A 22,892-nucleotide genomic window follows, 5' to 3' on the forward strand; every position below is an offset into this window, starting at 1 on the left:
GCTTGCCTGGCACATTCAATTGAAAATATTAAAGACCATGCTGTATTTTCATTTTTTTCAGCTCACTCCACTTTGCCACTTAATTAAAAGGGCATAATGGATTTCAAAAAGATTTAAGCCTTGTTTTGTATTCAGTGCAAAATTTCTATTTTGGCACCATCAACCCAGCTACGTTTAAGAGCTCTTTACTGCTAAAAGTGGTTTAAATACTGAAATGGAGAGAGAGCGAGCGGGAGAAGTTTATTTTCCCCAGAGAATATGGAGCAGCTCTAACAGATGAGAGAAGTTCTTTGACTCACCCCAGTGATATTTGCGAGTCATTAGAGCTTCCTTTAGCCTCCCTGGGGTGTGCCTCTCAGTATAAATTCTAAAAGCCCAGTTTATCTGAAAAGCCACGACAAGAGAGCGGGATAGCGACGCTGTGTTTAAGATTCACCGGGGGAAAGTTGTCTCACTGAAGTGAGATTTGGTGTTAGAAACATGTTGACAGATAAATTGATCTAATATTAGATCAGGAGTCTGAAGTAAAGGTAATCTTATTTAATAAATTGGTCTGATAATGAAGGTTTTTGACCTTGGCTTATCTCTGAGCGCAGGCAGATACGGCAGCTATTCAGCAACAGTATGCAAATGGATCGCGATCATTATCGAGGATGCTCTCTGAACTCAATTAGCAAGTATGATCTGCTGATAACTTACCATTAGCATACCTGTGTCTGTGCTGCAGATCACCCAGCAGAGCTCAAGACTGCCTAACATTTAATATAAGAATAAAAGAAAATACCAACAAGGGTATGAAAAGAAAATTCTCCGTTGCCAGGGCTGAAACTTCAACGTGCATCACAGCCATCAATCCACCATAATGGGGTGATTTTTCTGACATTGACACTTTGATGGAGCATATTTATCATAATGATGCCGTATGTGTACTGTACTGTACTGTAATGTGTAGAAGGTGCTTTGCAGCTGTGGCACCGGCTAATTAAGAAAAAGTTAAAGAATCTCCGAGTTGTGTTTTTGTCTCTCTAAGCAGAAAACAGGGAAGCCCCGTGATTTGTGCAGATGATTAGAGCTACCTTGATTTCCCTGCTGAACAGAGAGCAGCGAGAGGCCGCGGCTGTTTTTAGGGATGACACATTTCCTGGGTGTCCCCAGAAATTCATGATATCTTTGCTGAAGGCGCAGAGCAAACACTGACTCCGCTGGATGAGTCTTTGATTACATTTATAGTAGCAGATTAAATTTCCCACTCATTATCATTTTTGCTTGTAGTCGTAATGAAGTTATACAGAACTGGTTTGTCTTTGTGTCTCTCTCTCTCTGCATCTGAGGATCTTCTTTCTCCCTCTGCAGCGTGACGACTGGCCGACACAGATGTTGCGAGGCTGCCAAGTTTCTTCCTGCTGCCATTTGGCGCTGTTAATAATGCAAGCCTAAAAGAGCAGTGGCACTACACTCTTTATAATCTCCTCTTAATTCTCTCTATGCAGGCACTTTTTTATATTGTTGTTTCTGTGCAAAGAATATTCCCTGAAATTGGCATGGTGATTAATAAGAGAATATACTCAAATACAGACATAGTGGAGCTTTTGTTAGTATATCACATTTATTTAACGCCTGCAGTTTAAAAAATTCATACTTTTTTAAAGCCGACTTTTGAAAATATATATTCCAGAGTTCAAGAAATTAGCTCTGAATGCCTTTAATCTTATTTGAAATTGCCTTTTCAGAGTGTCTCAGTCAGAGCCCACTGTGAGGGAGAGTATATTCTATTTTCATCCGCCTCATTAAGTTTTTCAGTTTAATTAATGGCAGGATGTGCTCACAGAGGAACTATCCTGTCTGTTCGTCAGAGCCCATTATATGTCTGTGCTCCAGCAGACGGCCGGCGTCAAACAGGCTCTCACATCCTGGAGTTTACATTATCGCGTGACCTGCAAAACAGGAGAGTGCGGCGCTCATAAAACATGTTTATGTACAGTAAACCATCCCACATTAATGTAGAGATGCTGCAGATCAGTGATGTACTGTACTGTAGAGCTGGCAGGAGGTTTCATCCTCCTGGATCATCAGCCAGCTCTAGTGGAACCGTGATGGGGAGGCTCCACTGGGAAAGTGGGGGGGAGGGTGATGAAGAAATGGTTGATTACAGCTGCTTTTGGCCTGTTGAGTCATATTTAACCAGAAGCTGTGAAGAGTATTGATCTCACTCCTTTCCTCACGGTGTGACCCAGCAGTGGGAGCTCTGTGCTTTACCTTGGTAATGCCTGTAGAAATTACAAGCTGTTGGTAATAAGAAATAAGTTCAGCTGGACCCGTCACATCCTTCATGTATAAGCCGGCCGTTGTTCTGCAAGTGAATGGAGCCAAGTAAGTTTCATCCCCATGTTTGATGAGAGTTGGGATAGTTGTATAGTTACTTTATCTTCTTTGTCTCTCTTTATTTTTTTAAGGGAGAGGACTGGTTTAAATGTCCATCCCCCCATACACTTATATATATACTGTATATTGTTATAATCGTTGTGTTTACTGCTGCAAGAATCAATACTTTTTCAAAATTCACAGCAAAACACTCTTTGATGGTGCTGCTAGCAAACTTGTTTTCAGATGGGTTTACTTTTTTACTTTTTTCTTTTATAAAGAAGACATCAAATGTAGTTTATGTATTTCATCATATTTTATTGTTATATTGTTGTTTGGGACAATACACAGTTCATCAGGACAATATGTGCCTTTGATAACGAAAAATCATTCTAGGTCATGAACTTTTTTAATAAGATTTAAAATACTGGAGCTCAACTGGATTCCCAGTAATTGGGACTTACTGGTAGCTCGAGACTTCTGATCAGTGTGAAGCTGATGAGCTGAATAAATTCCCTTGTATGAGTCCTCTTTTTTGAATTATCGAGCTCTTGTTGTTGTAATTAAAAAATACAGTATATTCCAAGAAATTCCTAGTGTCAGAGATAGTCATAGGATCTAACAGGAACCAAGCTGTTCCAATTTACTTTTAAGAGCCGGTGATCCCATACATAATACATACATACATACATACATACCCACTCTGAATATAATATTTATATTTCTATATGTTTCCCTTGATGTTTGTTCGGATCTTGTTCATCCGGTGTCACCGACTCCACAACAAATCACACAAACCTGTGTGTGTGTCTTCATGAAAGGTGCACTGGTGCTGTAACTCAGTGACAGCTCCTCTGAGTATCCTTCAACAGTTTTTAAATATTAACTTGTATATTCGAAATAAACAAACCCCCCCATTGAACTTCTCATTAAAAACTGAAAAATAATGAGCCTCACATATTGAGCAGTAATATTTCTCAGCCGCTGGGTGCAGTGGATGGAAACACATTTCAGCATTAGTCCAGTGTTAAGCGTATCAACTATATTGGCATGTTCACAGCTGCAGAAAATTGAGTGAGGTGTACAGAGGGGGAGCCTGTGCTTGTGCAGACAGGGTGGTGGTAATAGGCTGTCTGAGTGCTTAGCAGATGGGAGGGGGTGGTAGTGGGGAGTGGGGAGTGGGGGCTGCTCCCACTCTGAGGCCAGAGAGCCAGAGAAATGGACTTCTAATGGCTTATCCAAAGGTGTTCAATGACAGTTAACCTTTCAGGCTAATGATTAAGGTGACTCTTAATATGTATCACGCATAGGCCCCAGATAGCATTTAGTCAGCAATGGAGATATAAATGCAGGTCATGAATATTGCATAGCTTTAAAATAGCCTGGATCCCACAGTGTTGTCGTCTCAACAGCGGTGGTTATTCCTGCTCAAGGTGAGTTGGAGCGGGCGGTGGGTGAGGGAAGCCCCAGCCCTGCGCCGGCGTTAATGAAATTTACATTTTGCAGTTAGCTCAGCTGAGAGAGGGATCCTCAGCGCTGCACAGCCAAGTAAAGTAAGAGAGAGCGGCAGGTGATGGGAGAGCAACGCCCCACAGGAAAGCGGTTTCCCCGACGATGGGTTAGTTTATAACAGGACAGAGGTGGACGTCTGGATGTCTGCTCACCTGCCAGCGTCAGTTACCTGAGCGTTACATCTTAATGCCCCTCTATTGGCTGCTCATGATGCAATCCACTCAAGTGGCATAACAATTGTCCTTGTTTCACCTTGCCACCCTTTCATTGCTCATCCAGCGATGTGATGCGTCTTCATGCGAAGCCTTGGGGGAAATGATTTGTTGCGGGTTGTTTACTGATCAGTAATTAGGTGGAAAATGCTTACGCCAAGAAACCGGGACCAAGCCTGAGACGCCACCACAAGAAGACAGGGTGATTGTTCCCTGAAATAAAAAATAAGCCAGGTTATTGAAAATGCTGTGCTGGGCTTTTTTTTTTCTCCCACACTCATGATAAGGGCTTTCTTTTCCTCAGTGGGTAATTCCTAGAGATTAGCACGCACATTGTAGTATGGCAGGGTCTGCCAGGGAATGAAGTTAAATAGAGGATGGGCCTCTGACTCTGTAAGTAGCAATCATAATTCCCCTCTAAAAGCTTCATGCCACTTAAGTTATTAACATTTAATTCTGCAACATCAGAGTGGATTAACCCATCAGACAGTGTTCTCATTAAGATCTACTCATTGCATCTTTTTTTGGGAGTGCCTCGAGCCCTTCTATACCTCAGCCTGCCAGAGAAAGAGAGAGAGAGCCTGAACCTGTGTTTCACCTCTGCTGAAGCACACAAGGACAAACACTCCGTCTTCGTGTTAGTGCAAACTACTACATATTTTCTTCTGGCTGAACTACAGCTCAGTTTGCAAATTAATCGTCATAGTATGTTGCGCGTAGCATCTTTATTGCATCTCGTTGCGTTTGCTTTTAACCTACCCAGAGAAGTTGATGGGAACATGGCTGTCGGCGAAAAGTTGCAGAGTTTCTCTTTTCCTTTTGATTGAGGTTAATGTTTTTTTGTTTTGAACAGGTCCTTCAGAAAAATATAAATATTTTAATATATTTATATATATTTTAATTAAATAAGATAATATGAATATTAAAAAAAAACAACACTTGGAAAAAAAACTAAACTTTAACTGTCTTTAACTAACTCTTTGTGCAGCAACAACACATTGGATTTTGTTCTGAGATGAAACATAAAATGTGTGCAGCGGTGTTTCGAATATGAATACTATAAGCAAAGTGGTTCCACTGGGGGGAGGGGGTGCGGAGGTGGAACTTATAGAGTGTAAAAAATACCTTTTATTTTAAAGAGGGGAAATGTTTCTTTCATCAGTGGAAAAAAAAAAAAAAAAAAAGACTAGATCCAAACACATTTCCTCTTGTCTTTCCAGAGTGTTCCTGCGGGCCATTAATCAGTACGCTGTCGTGCTGAACAAGAAATTTCTGGATCAAACCAACTTTGAGCTACAGGTAAGACCTGAATCAATGAAAGTCTCACCCACCCCTCCTCCCCCCTTCCCCTCCAAAGACAATGTTCTTTTACTCAAGGTAGCACTGGGTTATCATTTAAAGTAGTTTTAGAAAAGATGTCTTTTTTTTCTTCTTTTTTTCTTTTTTTTAAAGAAAGCACTTCACTGTAGTTTTTACATTGGGGCTGTTTTTAGTGTTCCAGATGCAGCATTGTTGAACCCTTTTTGAGTGGAGGAAGAAAAGAGAAAAAAAAGATGGGTGAAAGCAGTAGACATTAAAATTGCGGAGCGGGAACATCAGTTACTCTGTAATGGTTGGCAATTTGATGTGCATTTCTGAATATTTTTAAACTGACCCCCTACCCCCGTAGAGAGAGAGGCACTTTTTTCCTACCTTTTTTTTTCCTTCCAAATGTCTGACATGTGGAAAAAATGTTAATGTTGTCAACAGCTAAACTGCTCTGAGCTTTTAGAGCCTTTATAGATAGTATTATTGTGTTTTAGTGTGACTTATACTCTCTTTATGGTATGTGAATAAAGCTGTTGGGTTTTTCTTTTCCTCATTTCAAACTACAGCACCGCGGTGTAAAGATCATTTATCTGGATACATCCATAAAGTCCCATGCAGCCATTTTACTGTCGTAGCTTTAACAGCCCCGTGCTCTGGCTTATGGGGATTCTCATAAGGAGTTGTGTGCTATAATATATTCTTTATATTGTACTCTTTGAAAACACACCACAAAGAGACTTATTTCATAATGTATGCATGCATGGAGCTATGGAGGTTGGAGCAGCTTGCTACAGGCTTACAGCACAGTAGCTCTGATTTTAGCTACTGTCATGTTTGATTGAGAGTGCGCTCTGGAGGCAACTGGCCTAAATCAACAACCTCTCCCTGCGTTGGGACAGCTCCCCGCCACACAAGTGTATGTGTGTGTGCATGTGTGTGTGTGACCATCTCATCTGAACCCTTTGATTTAATGACACTGTAATTCTTTCCCTCAGAAGAGAGGTGTTGTATTGAATGATATTCTTGTAAAGCTGGTCGTGGAGTGTGAGTTTCCCCCTCCTCCACGCATTTCATTTCTGTCTCTTTGTCTTTGTCCCCCTGTCAGCTGTGGAACAACTACTTCCACCTGGCTGTGGCCTTCCTCACCCAGGAGTCTTTGCAGCTGGAGAACTTCTCCAGTGACAAACGAGCCAAGATCTTCCACAAGTGAGTACGAGCTCGCTCTCTCAGTCCACAGGACAGCCTCATCACACACCCAGACAGCCCCAGCTCCCTTCCCAGCATGAGTGAGTTTTATATAATTCATGACATGGAAGCTCAGGGATACCCAACTCCGCATGGGTCCAATGGAGGCTGCACTAGTTTTTCGCCCTTCTGAACAAAGCAGAACAGCCTCACACTAACTCCGGGGGGTTATGGAGAGCACATCTTGCACTCAAATCTTGGGTATCACACAATGTTGGAAATCCCCTCTTGGAATTAAGACACGGGTCTTTTGGTTTTTTTTCCTGAAAGCATCTCCCTCTTCCCATTCTCCCCCCGGCAGATAAAAAAAAAGGATGAAGATGAAGTTTTCAATCCACAACGTTTGGATATTTATTGCCTCTGAAACCTCATCCTCATTTCAGCAGCGAGTTCAAAGAGCGGTTTCATTTCCCGTCCATCCACTGCCTGTAACTACAAAGAGCCATTCATCTGCATTAGTATTTCTCATACAGCCTGGTAATGCAGCCAAATGTGTAAATGCTTTCTGGGCAGACTCGCATCATATTGGCTCACATCTTCATCGGAGGAGCTTTTTTTCTCCATCCATTTTTTTTCTCTCATTGGTCAGTGCTTTATTATCAGCCCTTATAAACTCCTACACAAACATCCAAACACAGTAAACAATACGTCCTCCACCTTTTTCTGCCACCTGTCAGCCCTCCCTGAAGGAAAACAGCTGTTTGATTGACAAACACAAGAACCGCCATTCCTGTTGTGAGTCCAGGAAAAGGCTGATCGCCGCCTTCCTATTTCTAGACTGTTTAGTTAACATTCCCACGTGTATAGCATAGCAAATACAACCAGGTCGCTTCCCAGAGAATCAGATCATATCCAGGGGTTTGTCAGTTTCTCTTTCACCCAGTCTTTCTACCTCCACCCAGCCACCCACCCACTCTCCTTCTCCGTCTCTCTCCACCTACCTCTCACCTCCTCTCCCTCTGTGCATCCCCCTTTTCCCTGTGTGCTGGCGCATGAACTGTCAGTCCTGCCTGCAATACCAATTATTGTGCCTTGCTCGGGAGCAGAGAACAGAGGGGGTGAAATCAGAGGTGTGTGTGTGTGAGTCTCTTTAGCGGCTTTTGCGTCGGCTCCACTCCTGCGTCACCCACGTCTCCCTCTGAGCTGGTTGTTGAAGTTCTGCTCTATTACTGGCGGCGTCTGTGGGATCCTCATTTCCTTCTCACACTTAATCAACCAGGACACTGATGACACAGTAATACGTCTTCATAGATATGTACCGCACGGCCTGTAAGTGTGTGTGTGTGTGTGTGTGTGTGTGTGTGTGTGTGTGTGTGTGTGTGTGTGTGTGTGTGTGTGTGTGTGTGTGTGTGTGTGTGTGTGTGTGTGTGTGTGTGTGTGTGTGTGTGTGTGTGTGTGAAAGGACAGTTCCAATTTATCACAATCTGCATCTTAATTTAATAGTTTTTCATGTCATTCACATCATTTAGAACAACACTGCACGCAACAAGTTAAATACTTAGATCTGGGAATACTGGAAAATGCAGATGGATAAAGAAACATAAGCAGCTCAGTGTAACATTTTAAAGGGCATTTCCAGTCATAATCAGTGTTACCTCAGATACTGTAACAGGTCACCTATGATGAGTTTGTTTCATACCATCCATACTCCCAACTGCAGCGTGTGGACGTTTATGTTCGTTTTTGTTCTGTGGTCGCAAGTAACGTCCTTTTGACCATCATTTAAATTTTAAAATTTGCTTTACAAATAAATTAAATCTAAATTCGGACCTACCGTGGCGAATTCTGATTTAATTTAATTGTAAAGCAAATTAAAAAATGTAAATGATGGTCAAAAGGTCGTTACTTGCGACCACAGAACAATTTTAAAATTACTAGTCCGGAGCCCATTAATGAACATTGAAAAAACAATAGATTCTTGAACAAAGATGAATATAAACGTCCACACGCTGCGGTTGGGAGTATGGATGGTATGAAATGAACTGATCATAGGTGACCTGATATCTGAGGTAAACATTGATTACAACTGGAAAATTTAAACAAACCAAACCTTCGACTTCAATCTGGTTGACTTTTTTGTTTTGTGCAATAAAGGAATATGACAAGTCAGCTGTTCATTTTTAGCAGTTCAGATAATTCGGCCAAACCGTAACACTCCCATGTTATCATACACATCATCAACAAAATCGTAAAAATAGGATTAAAGTTGGAAAAAAAAAACCCATGCAGAGGTGCTACATATAGACTGAGGCTGTAGAAATGCAGCCTCACATCCACATCCACAGCTGGGAAATGAGCATGCAGCGATGTCATTGTCATGGTACGCACGTACAGTATGAGTGATGAAGAGAGGGAGTGTCATATTGTCAGGTTTTGTGAATATCTCACACTTCTTTCGCTTTTGGCTTTGATCACATCTCATCTGTTCTTTCAGGCCACTACCTGTCAATCACTCGTGTGTGTACGTGTACGTGTGTGTGTGAGTGTTTTCTTTTCTCTCTTGCTGTATCTACCACTGTGTCTCTCTGTTTTTTTTTCCTGTTTCCATCACCTCATGCCTCCACATCCATCTCCTCCTTTTGCCTCTCAATCTCGCTCTTTGCCCTGTGTGACCCGGTGTCATTACACAGCACACGCCATCCCAGAGCCCCCCCTCCCCGGCTCGCTGCTCTCCCTCTGTATACGCGTTATTCTTAGTTAACCTCGACGAAGGCTTTCTCACCCCTCAGCTGACAGGTACGCGGTTGTACGTCCTGACAGCCAGCAGTCATCGCTGCCTGTCGCTGCCTATAGGACTGTCACAGGCCAACATCCTGTATCTGTCTCAGCTCAGATGAGGATGTGACGCTCACTGCGTCTGCCCACGAGTGGAGACACAAACCCACAAGCCTCAGCTGGAGCACTTACATCCTATGAGCATAATCACACACACAGATATGTGCAGGACTAAATACATAGTTGTATATTAAAGTGTGGGTGACAGGCCAGAACAGTAGAAGATGTAATACATAATGCATTACCCCTTTTCTTTTTTTTTGCATACAGCTTTACAGTAATTTGTAGAGGCAGGCATCTATTTATATTTTATCATCTTGCCAATACACCGCCTAAAGATCAATCCTTGGGCTTTGCAACACTCCTCCCTCTGACAGCTAAATATGGTAAAGTGTTTTGACCTGGCCGGGCTGCAAAGAGGTGACGCAGCGTCTCTGTTCGGGATTCTTTCAATTCACCTCTCATCCCTGACAAAATACATCAGCGTGTCTTTGTACAGTATTGGCAAAGCAATCGATTCGGATTCAGAATTCCATCAGGGTTATGGGATGCTCTCAAATGTCCTAACATGTGAAAGTAAAGGGGGGGACAGACAGGATATTAATTAGAGGTCAGTGTAGGTGTCAGACTGTGGCCTCTCACTCTCATCCCTCTTCTACAATGTCATACAAGGTGCCATGTCACCAGCTTGCCATGAAGAGGAGACAGAGGTGTCACCCTGCCTCCATTAGTCACCCAGTGTGATAGTCTGCTATCAGCCCAGCCTGATTCTTGGCGTTGGCAAAGGGCACCGTTACCTGCAGCGCCACCATCTGGGGAGAGGGCGTGAGGCTCCAGAGAGGAGAACATGATTGATGACTCTGACACCACATTTAATTTCAAAAGAACAGTTTGCAAAACTGCATGTATGAGGACCCTTATTGTGCTGATGACTGTGCCCCACATTGCAGCGAGTGAAGTTTCCAGGTCTTTTTTTTTTTTTGTAATTATAAAATAGGTCTAGTTTCTATATTTATAATGTGAAAGTATCAAAAGTGCTCAGTCCACAGAAAACTGCACACGGCCCGTGTCCAGAAATAGTGCTGTAAAATGAGTTGTCAGGACTTCTGTAACTTTGTGACAACACAATGCCCCAAGCCCCGCCCACCTGCACCCACCATCCAGCCTTGTACACTTTAGTTTCTGTGAAAAGCTGCTATATTTACACGTCATGTGAGATAGTTTGTGGTACTTGCTTAAAATAAAACAGCATAAAAATGGAAAATATGGGAGCTTTAAAATAGAGCTAACACACTGCAAAGCCTTTAATATTTATTACAATGAAAAAGGAGCATTGTGTTCCTGAAGCACGCTTTGGATTTACCAAATTGTGCTACTATAACTAGACATTTTCACAAATTTGCTATAATTCATTTTCAAGAAGCAGCATGCCTCAGAACAGCAGCAATACAGTAGAGGCGGTTCAGATTTGCCAGTTCACAGTTTTTGCACAAGGTTGTGTGGCGTCGGCAGCTAAATAAACAGACTTGATTAAAGCTTAAACACAATATAAAACAGAGGGATATTTATGAGATTTGTCCAGTGTGTGTATGCGCGCAGCCTTATTTTTGCTTTGCTCTACAACAGAGCCACAATATTGCGGTTCAGTGCAGTTATTCCCCTCGGTGAACCACCAGTGAAAATACATCTGATTACTTCTCAGCAGGCAATGGTGCAGCTAAAGTGTGCCATACCAGGCCAGTGGTGAGAGTGTGAAGGCGGTCTGAATGAAATAGCTCCCCGGGGATCGCTGTCTTCGTTGTGTCCACTGTATTCTTGATCTTAAAACAGCTCCAGGCTCAAAACTCGCTCTCTTTTCTTATTCGTCTGTTTCAAGAGAACTGAAGCCATTAGTTTTGTTTCATGCGATCGCTTTTTACAGAAACTCGCTCTCTGCCTCTTTGCCCACTATTTTCCATCCACTCCTGTTAGCCTCTCCATCATTCACTGCCTGTCTCTCCCTCTCTGTCCTTTCCACTTCGCTGTTTGTCCTCTGCGTGACCGGGGGGACAGTGTGGCGTGGCGTGTAGAGAGAGACAGGTCCCAAGCTGCCACGGAGATCGGTTCATGACCGAGACGTGGCAGAGCTTGGGCCAATGCAGCTTATAAGCCTTCATTTACAAAAGAGTTTCAGCCTCTTTTGAAAATCTTTGTTTCTTGTAAGGGCTCTTAACACGTCAAGCTGACCTCAGAGAGCTAGTACCAACAAAGACTGTCTGATCAAACACTTTGCTGCATGTCAACTGTCCTTTTGTCTTCTCTGTGTTCAAGTCCACAAAGAGATGAGAAGATATAGGCTGTAGCTGACAGCATGCTGACTGCATGTGTGCACAGTGTGATGTGAACTTGCATCAGTGGGAAAAAAAACACATCTATGTGCATTTGCTTTTTTTTCCAAAAAAATACAACAAACTAACCTCCTCTTACTAACATATTCTCAGTGTCATTGAATTGGTGTTACCTCAGACACAGATGAGACTCTAGGAACTGTTTTCCACCATTTACAGGGAAAGGAAAGGATATTATGTTATATATGATCTTGAGTTTGGACCTCTATCAGAGCAGAGCAGCGCTCAGAAATGCTACAGCAGCTGTCTTTTTTTTTTTGTATTAGTTTTTTGGGTTCACTCACTTTCTCTTTGTTCCTCTCATTTCTCTGACATTGACTTTGTTTCTGGTGTCTGCGGCAGAGCCAAAACACAACAAAGCCATGTTTGTTCAACATCAGGAGTTCCAGGCCTCATGCATACGGCTTTATCTGTTGTCAGCAATCACTGTTTTGTGTTGGTATAGAGTAATATACTGAGTTTACCATTGAATCCAAGCCACGGTTTTAACTTAAGCTGCTTTATTTTAACCGTTTCTGTCTTTTCGTGTTTCAGGTACCAGGACATGAGGAGACAGATTGGCTTCGAAATCAGGGACATGTGGTACAATCTCGGTAATTTCTCCTTTGTCTCCTTTGTCAATATTTTCACTTTCTCAATTTGTGTTTGTGATTATCTGCCAGCTAAGTCAAGCTAGCAGCTAAATATAGACAATCATGTGTTAATTAGCTTTATGTTGTGTGATGAGAGAGAGAGAGACTCAGGAGCAGTCAAGCCTCAGTGGAGTGGGATTGTAGTACAGGGATCGGGGCGTTAGATTTGGGCACCTGTGCCTCCTTTACAGTCCTCTCACTGTAACCTACACCATCTGATCCCTTAATTAGAGCTTTCCACCAGATTAGATTGACTCATTCACTGGGTTTTAATGAGCCCCTTGCTGTTTTTTTTTTCATGAGGTTGTTTGGTTTAAAGTTATTTACCGCATGATTGTTACGGAAAAATCTGACGAGAGGAGACTTAATAAACACGGGGAGCTGGATTTCTGTTGCACTCGCTGCAAACAGCTACTTTAAAACCAGTGAGGATTATTCATGCCCTGTTAGGATTAACTTATTTCACCCAAACTGAAGTCTGCAAATGAGCTGTGTAGTATAACTCTGCATTTATATTTATATGTATTTTTCTTTTTTCCTCCTCCAAGGGCCCCACAAGATCAAATTCATCCCAGAGATGGTGGGTCCCATCCTGGAGATGACGCTGGTCCCTGAGATCGAGCTGCGAAAGGCCACCATCCCCATCTTCTTCGACATGATGCAGTGCGAGTTCCACTTCACATGCAGCTTCCAGCGGGTGCGTGTTCAGAAACGGGGGGAAATAACTGTGGCGCCACGACGACGCAGGATAGAAAATTAGAGTTGTTTCTAAGGAATAATGGGAGGGGAGAAAAAAATGACTTTATGAAAAGCAGTGGGTGTTGGTTTGGGAGTCAACAGTGCAGAGGGATAGCCCATGTGTGGAAAAAAAAAAGTTTCATAGCCACGAGCTAATTCTGCAAATCTCATTTTGTTGTGCTGTGATTATCAACAGCTACGGTAAAGTGGAACTTAATGTTATGCCTCGTTACGGAGCAAAATTAAGCCTTTCTGCATGAGGAAATCCGTTTGGCTACAGCTGTTCCGCCATAAGACGTCTCAGGCGCTCTCCAGCTTTGTGATATTCATGTGGGCCCCCAAAGTATGTGATGCTTATTGTAGTAGTATCAAATTATACAGCAATACAGTGACTTCCACTGTCCCCTAATAGTCCTCTGAAGACAGTGGTAGTTTAAGCTGCATCCCACTTTCAGATCGTCATCTTCAGTAGTGCAGGCAGTTTGCAGGCGGGAGGGGGGAGGAAGCGCCACTAATTAAGTCAGTGTGTCAGTCAGGATCTGGCTCATTGGAGGTGACTGCCACTTTCTTATTCTTTCCTTTTAGTGAAAAGTGATGAATTTCCCTGTGGCCTGACCTCTCTTTGTGCTGTAAGCCAGTAATACTCCCCTTTACTGGGTCTCTCCCTTTCTAAGTGTGTGTTGTAAACCCTCGGTTTAACAGAGAGCAGCAGTTATATCTTTTCTTTCTCAACCACACTCTCAGTTCTTGTTCGAATTTTCTTCCCTGCACACGAAAAAGTCGGTGTTATGGGGCAATAAAAGCAGGGTTTTTTTACACACTGATCGCCTGCTAACATGGGTGCGCATCACTCCCAGAAGCTACAGCAACAACAGGGCAAAAAAAGTAAAGAGGGGAGGGAGGGGGGAGATGTGTCTCATGATGTAGCCATGTTCAGTAATCCAAGCAAATTTCCCGAGATAAAGAAGAGCTTTAATGATGAACAGAAAACACCAGCTCGCAGCCAGCTGGGCCGCGAGAGCGCGATGATAAAAGTGGAAGCTCACAGATCCCCTCAGCCGAGCCTCGATGCAGAGAGCGAGCAGGAGTGAGACAGGGAGATGGCGTTAATGAATTGAAAAATTAGCTACACTGATTATTTACGCCTGCTCTGTCTAATTGCAGTTTGAGAACGAGATCATCACCAAGCTGGATCACGAGGTGGAGGGGGGCCGCGGAGACGAGCAGTACAAAGTTCTCTTTCAGAAAATGTAAGTGCTGATTAATGGGCAGGATTACGCCCGAGCTCCTCACAAGTTAGATAATGCTAATTGCAACATAGCACTCCTCAAAATAATCACAGTATGCTGATGATCACACGACTTCTCATTGCAGTTTGTGGTATTTGCTCTCAGTACATGAGGATGCAAACTCTGCTTTCATGGGCAGGGAAGGAAAAAAAAAAAAAAAGAAAGAAATCCACAAATCCTCAGAGGAGAAAGTTTGACATTTTAAACAGTTGAAAAACCTCTTATACATGCTTCACATTTGTTTTCCTCTCTGCCCCTGGCTTCTCTCCCTTCATACTCACAACCGCATGTCACACACAAAACATCACCACACCACCACCACTCCAACACAAACACACACACACACACACACACCAGTTTACTGGAACACTGCAGGAAGCACAAGTACTTGGCCAAGACGGGCGAGAACTTCGTCACCCTGGTGGTTCGTCTGCTGGAGAGGCTGCTGGACTACAGGACCATCATGCACGACGAGAACAAGGAGAACCGCATGAGCTGCACCGTCAACGTGCTCGTAAGATGCTCCTGTTCTGAGTGAACACGGAAATGACATGTAGAAAGCACTTGACATGTGTATATATCATCAGCAGAAAGCTATAGTTTTCAATGAAGCGACCACAATGACATGCAATTACGCCCAGACAGAAACAATAACAGCCGCCTCCATGTGTCATAATGCGTTAAGATGTTATCGCAGGAGCTCACCTGAAAACACCTCACCTCTGTGAAGTGACATTTCACCAGGGAGCAACCCAAAATGTCAGTTCTGTTCCACGTGACTGCTGCCGCTGGGGAGAAAGAAAAAAAAAACAGAAAAGAAACAGCCACAGCCCTGTGCCCTATATTCAACATTTACCTGAGTCATGTTCTCCCAGCGCCGAGTCATGTTGTGTAAAATAGAAGTTGTCAGGAGAGCAGTGTGACAGCCTATCGTTATGTTTACCCGCTGAAAAACCAGCACTCTTGTCGTTTGTCCACAGTTTTGTCACACAGCTGAAATACTGTTTAAAACACATGATGACAATCTGTAAGCCGGCAATTTCTAGTCATACATTTCAAGCATGACACACTGAACCTTTGCAGACAGTATTATGTTATTGTCTATGGAAATCTATGAACTCTTTAAACATGTTTTTAATGTCTTTTCTTGTTTCCATCCTGCAGAACTTTTACAAGGAGATAGACAGAGAGGAAATGTACATCAGGTGAGAACCAACCTCGTGTCATTCTTGTGTCAGGTGCTTTACATACAGTACATAAGATAGAGCTGAGCTAATTTTTTACCTGTCAGAAGACAGAAGGATATTGTACATTTTAGCTCGCCCCGCTGCACACCCCCAAGAGATCCAGCAAAAGAAAAAAAAAAAGAGTGTGCTGGAATACGTTTTTCCATTTTCACAATCTCACCAGTCAAGAGTTTTTTCCATCTGTCTTGTCAAGTGTTACGTGAGCTAAAAAAAAAAAAAAAAAAAGAGGTTGTCAGGATGCATCAGTCCAGGAGAGTTAACTTTCTGTCTGTTGTTAAAAGTGTGAGAAGCCCGACCCAGAAATGACCCAGAAATCACTGCTGTTTCCCGCCCAGGTACCTGTACAAGCTGTGTGACCTCCACAAAGAGTGCGACAACTACACCGAGGCTGCCTACACTCTGCTGCTGCACGCCAAATTGCTCAAGGTACACAGACACAATACCAACAACAAATAAACATGCAAGCACGCTCTCCCAAAAAAACAAAATCCCTCAAACAGCATAGATCACTGAACCCAAAGCCACTCGAGCTATTGTCAAACAGATGACATTTAACCTCGGGTGTTGCACAAGTTGTTTGAATTTGAATGTGTACAGGGCTCGGAGCGATAGGTCGGCATCGCCTTAATCCCACCGCGGCATGAGATGGTTACTAAGAGGACCGATTTGCTGAGCAGCGTCTTTTTCACCTTGGGGTAGCCGGCGCAAAATCAGGGGCCAGTATCTGATCTTTTCCTGGAAATAGTGAGGAGATTTTTCAAAGCAGAAGGAAAAAAGCAGATGCAGCTACCCGAGGTGCCTCCAGATAAAGGTGCTTTGACTTAACTGTCCTCTTTGTCAGCTGGAAAAGAAGAATCCTCAACCGTAAATCACATGGTTCAAGGCCCCTCGGGGTGTAATGTGTAAAAAAAAAAAAAAAAAACAGGGGGGAAAGTTTCAACCACTTACAGCACAACGATACCTTAAATTAGATACATAAATATTTATAAGCTATCATGAAGCATTTCTCTTCAGGTTTCACCCTCTTGTAAATGTAGACCTGCTCTCAGCCTCAACAGTTTCCGTCTCTCGCCAAAAATATTCCAGACTCTGGCACAAAAGAGTGCCGTGTCTATTCCTAGTCAGTGTTTGGCATAGGTTGAATTTGTAGTTGTTCCTCTCTTCCTCTTTAACCACAATGGTTGCACCCGATATCTCGCCGGTATTCGCATAAATAGCTGCGTGTTTCAGCCTTTGCTAAGCTCTTCTAGGTAATCTTTGTCCTCCTTTTGTGTCCACACACACAGGCCGAGTGTAAACAGGATGACAGGTAGATGATAGATCCATTGTTCTGCATCCAACACCACTTAGAGATAGAAACTGCCGCGGCCCAGCTGTAACAAAATCAATACCCTAATCCAAAGCGTCCCAACACCCCTCGTTAATACGCAGCAACAATGTGCAGAGCTATTACTTTTTCTTCTTTTTTTTTTAAACCCCATCTCCAGCGCAGGATATGCAAATGTCCTGGCTTTTCTATTCTAAAGCCCTCAGATGAAACTTGGTCAGATTTTTCTCAGAGATCTTAACTTCCTCAGGTTACTCCCAACACCACAGAATCCCAATTAAAGCCGACTGCTAATGAGTCGGTCCTGGCAGGATGCATAGGATTATGCCTCCTCGACACACCGGCCAATCAGATTTGTCCATCTACCCCCATAAGCCAGGCTTCTGCAGCCTCTCAGAAACCTCATTATCCTTCATGCTAGGGTAGAAAGGAAAAGGTATGATGGAGTGCACAGTCAGCACAAAAGGCTTCCCCTGCACTCTTGCTTTGTTTCGTCTGTTTGTTTGTTTTACATCATTCTTCCTTGTCTGACACTGTGCACAAAATCAAGCAGAATTCGTAACGAAAGATTACTTGCATGAGTCGGATGTGTCTGATGTTTAGTGTTCCCGGAAGCTTAAAGGGGAACTATGCAAGTCCGGTGTTTTGCTAACCCTCCTCCCGGCCATGTGCATTTGTTTTCAACGAAGCCAGTGAGAAATCAATCCATGGAGCGGTGGATAACGTTATATATCATAAACGCGTTCCGATGTGTATATTTGTGTAGTCTTATCTGTCATAAACTAGAGATTACGGGTTACGCAATGCGTTTGTGTCATGATACGGCAGACTAGAGAGGTGGGACACCGGGTTGGAGGTTTTCGGCCAAGAGACACTAGGTGAAAGGCAGAGAGCCTCCATTCTCAAGTCATTTATTTATCCATCACAATTACTCGAAAGCTGTTTAATTAAGGTAAAAATGTAGCATAGTTAAGGTGGAAATTCTGCATAGTTCCTCTTTAAGTGGTTTTCCAGTGGTGTAACATACGTAAGCACTGGTGGAATAGTGTGAAATCTCTCAGATAGGCAGCTAACAGTATAGCAGCAAGTGTCAGCTATGAATAACATCAATGCTCTGTCTGTAGCATTCAATATGTATTGACGGCTGTTTCATCCACGAGTCTCAAGTTCTCATCTGCTGTAAAAAGAATTACTCATCAGTCTCGCCCATTTGCATTGGCTATAACTCAGTGATCGATTTCTTGTCACCTGTTTCCCCTTCTGCTCTGTATCGTATTGCACAGCGTTGACCCCAATGCTAACTTGTCCTCCCGCAGTGGTCGGACGAGCAGTGCGCGGCCCACCTGACCCAGAGAGACGGCTACCAGGCCAGCACTCAAGGACAGCTCAAGGACCAGCTCTACCAGCAGATTATCAATTACTTTGACAAGGGCAAGGTAAGACACACACACATTCACACACATGTAATAGTTGGCATAATCGTGATAAATCCTGGACTCTTGAGGATGCTATTTTTAGATGCTGCCATCTCTGTTAAACGTCGCCTCTGGCCTGAGAAGGCAGGTTTTAAAGAAGAGAGTGAATATAAGTTTTATATTCCCTCTCTATAGAACAGGGATTGTAAATAATCCTCCTCTTTCAGCTGATGCTCTTATGGGGCGAAGCCACATATCAGATGGCACAAGTGGTAATGTGTCTCTTTTGTGTTGTCTTAAAACCTTTTATTCCTGCTCCTCTCTCCCACTGTCTTTCTCTCTCTTTCAACCAGTTCAGAGCCATTTTTGTACTCCAACTCTGGATTGTGATGTGAGGAGCAGGTCATTCAAATGGGCCTCAGATGTGGTTTCTGTTCTATTCTTCTACTCTCTTCATGTTTTATTCCAGAGGAGGGAAATGTTTATTTTTTTCAGCCTGTAAGCTGAGCTTGGAAAGGGTCTGCAGAACTGCAGCCAGAGCTTCTCAGAGATGATGTCCCAGGGCTTTTGCATGTGTCATCAGTGATGGGGTGCAGCCGCCACTCTCGGTTCTCTAGCCAACTGTCACTCAGCGGGATGTGGCGAGGGAGACGCGACAAATTGAGCGAGTCTTGGATAAACCGGCACAAACAAACACAGCAGAGCGATCAGGAGGCGTTACAGAGGCTGCAAGAATACACCAACACCCCCAGAGAGGGCGGTATCAACTGAGGACACTTTCTAAGAGTGTCATCCGAGTCGTCCAGAACACTGTCCCAGATGGCGCTGCCATCACTGCTCTCGCTGATGGCAGGCTGATCTGAGTAGCAGTCTGGATTCAGTCCACCTCCAGCCTGACCCAGATCAGCTCAGCCCAATCTAGTCTGTCAGGGAGCCTCTTAGAAGCCTTTCAACATGTTCGAGTGGCTCGCACATATCTGTCACACCACTCCACTTCACTGGATGAGTCTCAAGGGGAAACACACCGCCATGATAGAATTTTCCTCTCCCGAGAGTATGGCATCTGAGTTTCCGTATTTTAGATCAAAGGAGGAAAAGAAACAAAATAATATTGACATAATAAGAAGAATTCAGATTTATTTATTTTGAAAAAAGGCTGACGCCATCGCCTGGGAGAAATCATTTGTGTTATCCGGCTGGCAGGAAAGGAAATGCTTTATCTCAGCTTGAATCTCGATAATTGATCCATTTACTAACTTGTCTCTGTTTATGTGCCCAATAGATGTGGGAGGAGGCAATCATTTTGGGAAAGGAACTGGCTGAGCAGTATGAGAATGAAATGTTTGACTTTGAGCAGCTCAGTGCGTCCTTGGTAAGTAATATATGGGTGGTTGAACTACTCCATCATGATATAATACAGATATATATATATATACAGAGTCAGAAGACATGAACTCACTACTCAGTGATATCAGAGGTTGCTTAGGGTTTTTTAAGAGAGAAGGAAATGTCTGTGTTTATTTTATTTGCTTCCACTTAATTTAAGCAGCAAATGATCATTGAGATGAACCAAGGCCAAGGAAAGATAAAGCAGATGATTCAAAACAAGAAGAAAATGCATTACGTGTATAAGTTCAACTAGGCACAGTGGCAATCTTCATTTACCCTTCTGTTAAACATGTGGTCATCAATTTAATATCACATTTAGAGGTCAAAAACTCTGGAATGACTTGGACGTGTCTCTGAGGTCAATATTATCTTTCACATCCTTCAGAAAGTTATTGAAGAAACATCTTATGTCTTAACCTTTAATGTCATTATCTTTAATGTAATCCATATTATGTATCCATATTTTCTTTTATGTTAATTAAGTTTATAATTTTCTGATGTTTGTACATTTTTATTATTTATCTTGTGTCTTACGTATTATTATCACTACAGTAGATGATAGGAGTGGAGCTCCTATCATCTAGCCCTTTGGGCTTCGTTCCCTCCTTGCACAGTTTTTTTTTTTTTTACTTGTGCTAGATAACTAAAACTAAAGTTCATTCAAAAAACGTTCACTGTGCCTCTGACACACTCTTTTACCCCCCAACAGAGGAAGCAGGCCCAGTTCTATGAGAACATAGTGAAGGTCATCCGGCCCAAACCAGACTACTTTGCCGTCGGCTACTACGGGATGGGCTTCCCCTCCTTCCTACGAGTGAGTACGCTCATCAGCCTACGTCTCCCACAGCTCTCGGCACCGCCACGCTTTGGCTGATAGCACCGCGTGGGTGGGCGAGCCCACTTGTCAAAAAGGATAATAGGTTTACCGGTGCTTTCTTATACGCCAGCCAGCCCTCAGACATCAATACATACATATGTGTTTCACACGTTGCAGCTCCCACGGGTTTCAGTTGCTTTGGCAGGTCGGACTTGTTCAACATCCCGCCTGGTCTGGTTTCCTGCTTTACTCACTTCCACAGCAAAACAAACAGAAAACAAAGTGTGAATCATTACTGTGAAACACTGTAGAGCAAATCCAGGATAATGTGCTGGACGGGTGCCCTTCACTGAGGGAAAAGTAGGTCTGTCTTTCTCCCTCCCAGCCTCCTCCTCCTCCTCCTCCTCCTCCTCTCTCATTCATTCATGGTCTATTTGTTTGATATGTATCCGATACCTGTCTGTTTTTAGCTCGTGCTGTAGGCGAGTCTCTCTGTCTGCCGTTCACTCGGTTATTCCTAAAGAAATCCCCCCTCAACCCTCTGTTGCGGGACATGGCTATAGAGCTGTGGCACCGAGGAGAATGGCAGCAGGAGCTGGCGCGGCCCAGTTCGTCCAATCAAAAGGCAGATCACGCCGCAAACGCTGGCTTTAATTCCATTACCTGAACTTCAGCTGAACACCCTTTTCTCCACGCCGCGAGCGTGGTCTGCATCACAAGGTGTCCTATCCCCACCTGCGCGGCAAAAAACCATGCACCCAGGACAAAGTGAGAGGAAGCGATGTGGTCACATTGTAAATTGCTTTTGGTGGCTGCTGAATCAAGGGGTTGTAGTCCCAAAAAACATTCAGGTCTTAAGACTTGTCTGTAAAGTCGGAGCTTTATTCCAAATGTTGAATCATCATCTTAAAAGTCTATTTATAATCCCCTACCGAGTAGACTTGGCTGGTAAACCTGAACTGATCTGTGTTTTCCTTCCAAATGTCCTGTTCTGGCCTGGTGCCAATCTGGTCCCAGCTTATCACAAATGAAGTACGTGTTAAACATGAGTTTGATATCTCCTCCCAGGCCTAATTCGGTGTCTGAGCTGCTGCTGTGTGCATATCAGACCTCTATCGCTCTTGTCTGTGAAGGCTGTCCCGCTCTGTCCACATATCAGATTATATTTAAACAGAAACATTTCACTGATGCAGGAATTTCTGTGTGATGCCGCGCCACAGAGGGTTTAACGTCAGCTCGCGGCATTTTGACGAAGGACGATTTGTTTGCTTTTAATTTATTCACTGTTCCAGCTGTTTTCCGACCGTCGCCTGGCACGCCGCTGTGGCCTCGCTCTGAGAAATTCAAGCCATTTTTATCACACCAGCAACACGCTAAATGGCCCCGAAGGTCTGTACGGAATGAGATAATGTGAAAGTCCAGTTTCAAGTGTGATGATCCCTTGATCATATCCTTCTCCCTCTATTATAAGGAACAGCCAGCTCACGAGGGTCTTTTGCTCCGTTCCGATCTCTACGCGCCCCTCCTAACCTCTTTCATCTGGCAGGGCAGAAACTCCATTACAGACGGGGCAAGCTGCACCTGCCTAATCTAACTGGCTATTTAAACAGCCTCAGAGAACAGCTGTGATTTCTCCTTTTTTCTTTCGTTTAAGTCTTTTCTGCAGCAGTTTGACCTCTCCTGGAAGAACCAGATCAAGAGCACACAAGGTTGTCTTTTCCCAGAGGAAACTCCTCTTGATTTACGTGTTGATTGATTTCTGCCTTTATGGTTTTTCCTCATGTCATATTACAAGGGAGTGTTGTTTTCCAGTATTAATTGTTATTGAATGAAAAAAACAAAAGAGAGACAAGTCATGTTTTGCACTTCTTGTGCAAAAATTGATAATAAAAAAAAAAGTTTATACTGTTGAATTTGAAAAAAAACTAACCCTGTATGGATGTGATATGATAATGAAATCTCAGATATGGCACATACATAATTAAAAAAAAAAAAAGATAAATATAGAAATTAATAACAATTTGTACACCAGTTGTCCCAACACTAGCACCACCCCTCCAGGTTAAAGGAAAGATTTTCACATTAGCTTTGTACTTATAGGACTTACCACAGCGAAATTTTGCCAAATTGCTGATGTTGCATTATCCTCCAAAAATCCATTCTTCTTCGCTGCTCTAGAAAAGTAGTCACTAGAGGCTACACAACACAACTTCATGTGTTGGCTAGTGCTACAAAGAA

At 43.2% G+C, this 22,892-nt stretch overlaps 1 protein-coding gene across 1 annotated transcript in view; it reads left to right on the forward strand.

Annotated features, from left to right (window-relative positions):
- dock1 (dedicator of cytokinesis 1) overlaps positions 1 to 22,892 on the forward strand; it is a 184,125-nt gene that overhangs the window by 134,673 nt on the left and 26,560 nt on the right. The window contains exons 30-40 of the mRNA XM_083994937.1: positions 5,306 to 5,384; positions 6,499 to 6,599; positions 12,335 to 12,393; positions 12,981 to 13,129; positions 14,335 to 14,420; positions 14,817 to 14,973; positions 15,624 to 15,664; positions 16,042 to 16,132; positions 18,350 to 18,469; positions 19,731 to 19,820; positions 20,547 to 20,651. Of these exons, the coding sequence (XP_083851063.1) occupies positions 5,306 to 5,384; positions 6,499 to 6,599; positions 12,335 to 12,393; positions 12,981 to 13,129; positions 14,335 to 14,420; positions 14,817 to 14,973; positions 15,624 to 15,664; positions 16,042 to 16,132; positions 18,350 to 18,469; positions 19,731 to 19,820; positions 20,547 to 20,651 (1,078 nt within the window). The remainder of the gene's footprint in view (positions 1 to 5,305; positions 5,385 to 6,498; positions 6,600 to 12,334; positions 12,394 to 12,980; positions 13,130 to 14,334; positions 14,421 to 14,816; positions 14,974 to 15,623; positions 15,665 to 16,041; positions 16,133 to 18,349; positions 18,470 to 19,730; positions 19,821 to 20,546; positions 20,652 to 22,892) is intronic.

The sequence above is a fragment of the Trachurus trachurus genome, assembly GCF_905171665.1.
Source record: "Trachurus trachurus genome assembly, chromosome: 19".
In the NCBI taxonomy this organism is placed as follows: domain Eukaryota; kingdom Metazoa; phylum Chordata; class Actinopteri; order Carangiformes; family Carangidae; genus Trachurus; species Trachurus trachurus.